General features: G+C 40.6%; 1 protein-coding gene across 1 annotated transcript in view; it reads left to right on the plus strand.

Annotated features, from left to right (window-relative positions):
* The first annotated feature begins 1068 nt into the window (after positions 1 to 1068).
* Positions 1069 to 1331, plus strand: part of LOC126408095 (histone H2B 1/2-like) — a 2512-nt gene continuing 2249 nt past the window's right edge. Inside the window, exon 1 of the mRNA XM_050073464.1 lies at positions 1069 to 1329. Coding sequence (XP_049929421.1) covers positions 1077 to 1329 — 253 coding nt within the window. The 5' untranslated portion in view covers positions 1069 to 1076. The remainder of the gene's footprint in view (positions 1330 to 1331) is intronic.

Below are 1331 nucleotides of genomic sequence, written 5' to 3' on the forward strand. Positions count from 1 at the left end.
CGTTTGAATGAGGATACTTTTGAGAGGAACATTTTATTTTCCCATGATTCAAAATGGGAGGGTTTTGGGGTTTTTTTCAAAGTAGATCCAAATTTATTTCTGTTACTTTACCGACTTATATTATAGGCTAATAAGTTGTCATGAAATATTGGCAATGTGTGTCACTACAAACCATAAATACCTTGCATGTGTGTGTTTTGTATCATATCAAGGTTTCTAAAGTGACATAATATATAGTGGCAGACGTTGTTATCTGGAGGTGTAGAGGATGGTGGATGGCATGACACTTCAGCAAGACACCCATCAAGCTACAGACCACCACCAACAAACTAAAAACCAACACCAGTTGTCTTTTTGGAGACACGTAGTGACATGTTCACCAGTGTTTGTGGCAGCAGTTGTAGTTGTTTTACTGACACATCACAGCGTTTCCCACCACTAAACCTCGGGCTAGGCTGACCTGAACCTCAGTGTACCAAGTGGCTTTTGTGCCTAAACATTATTTAGATATTTAACATTAAGTTTCCAAAAGCCTCTGTTTTTTTAATCATTACCCCCACACAGGACAGAGGCTTCCATTACTAAATGATCAGAATAATCAGTCACTACTGTAACATATTCAAGCTATCAAATGTGAGAAGATATATTTATTCTAGTTTTTGTTTTAGAGTCCAAACAGCTTAGGTGGATGATGTGAGGATTTAAAATCCTCTACAGATCAGAAAGAGAAGCTTTTGAACAGATGTTAACTAATGATTTTCTTCTTCTGTAAACTGAAAAGGAGTGGCATTAATTATATTATTTAGCTTATATCAGGGTATATGTCATTTATTATTGAAATAGCTAAATAATTTTATATTTTCACCCGACGCCGACTATTTCTTTTAACTTTTTAAATAACACGATTTTCTTTCTTCTTTCTCCCCTCACCCACCCACTGTATTGTTCCTCAGCTTCGGAAGCTGACCAATCCTGTGTGAGCGACAGCACAGTCTTATTTGCATCAGGGGGATACAAATTGACCATTCTGCATCAATAAACTCCATTCGTTTTGGAAGAAACTTACTGTCGTTATCATGCCTGAAACCACCGTGAAAGCGCCCAAGAAGGGCTCAAAGAAAGCCGTGTCTAAAAGCGTCAGCAAGACCGGCAAGAAGAAGAGAAGGACCAGGAGGGAGAGCTACGCCATCTACGTGTACAAGGTGCTGAAGCAGGTCCACCCCGACACCGGCATCTCGTCCAAGGCCATGGGCATCATGAACTCGTTTGTGAGCGACATCTTTGAGCGCATCGCCGGTGAGGCCTCCCGTCTGGCTCACTACAACAAGCGC

This window comes from Epinephelus moara, chromosome 20 (genome assembly GCF_006386435.1).
Source record: "Epinephelus moara isolate mb chromosome 20, YSFRI_EMoa_1.0, whole genome shotgun sequence".
NCBI classification, from domain to species: domain Eukaryota; kingdom Metazoa; phylum Chordata; class Actinopteri; order Perciformes; family Serranidae; genus Epinephelus; species Epinephelus moara.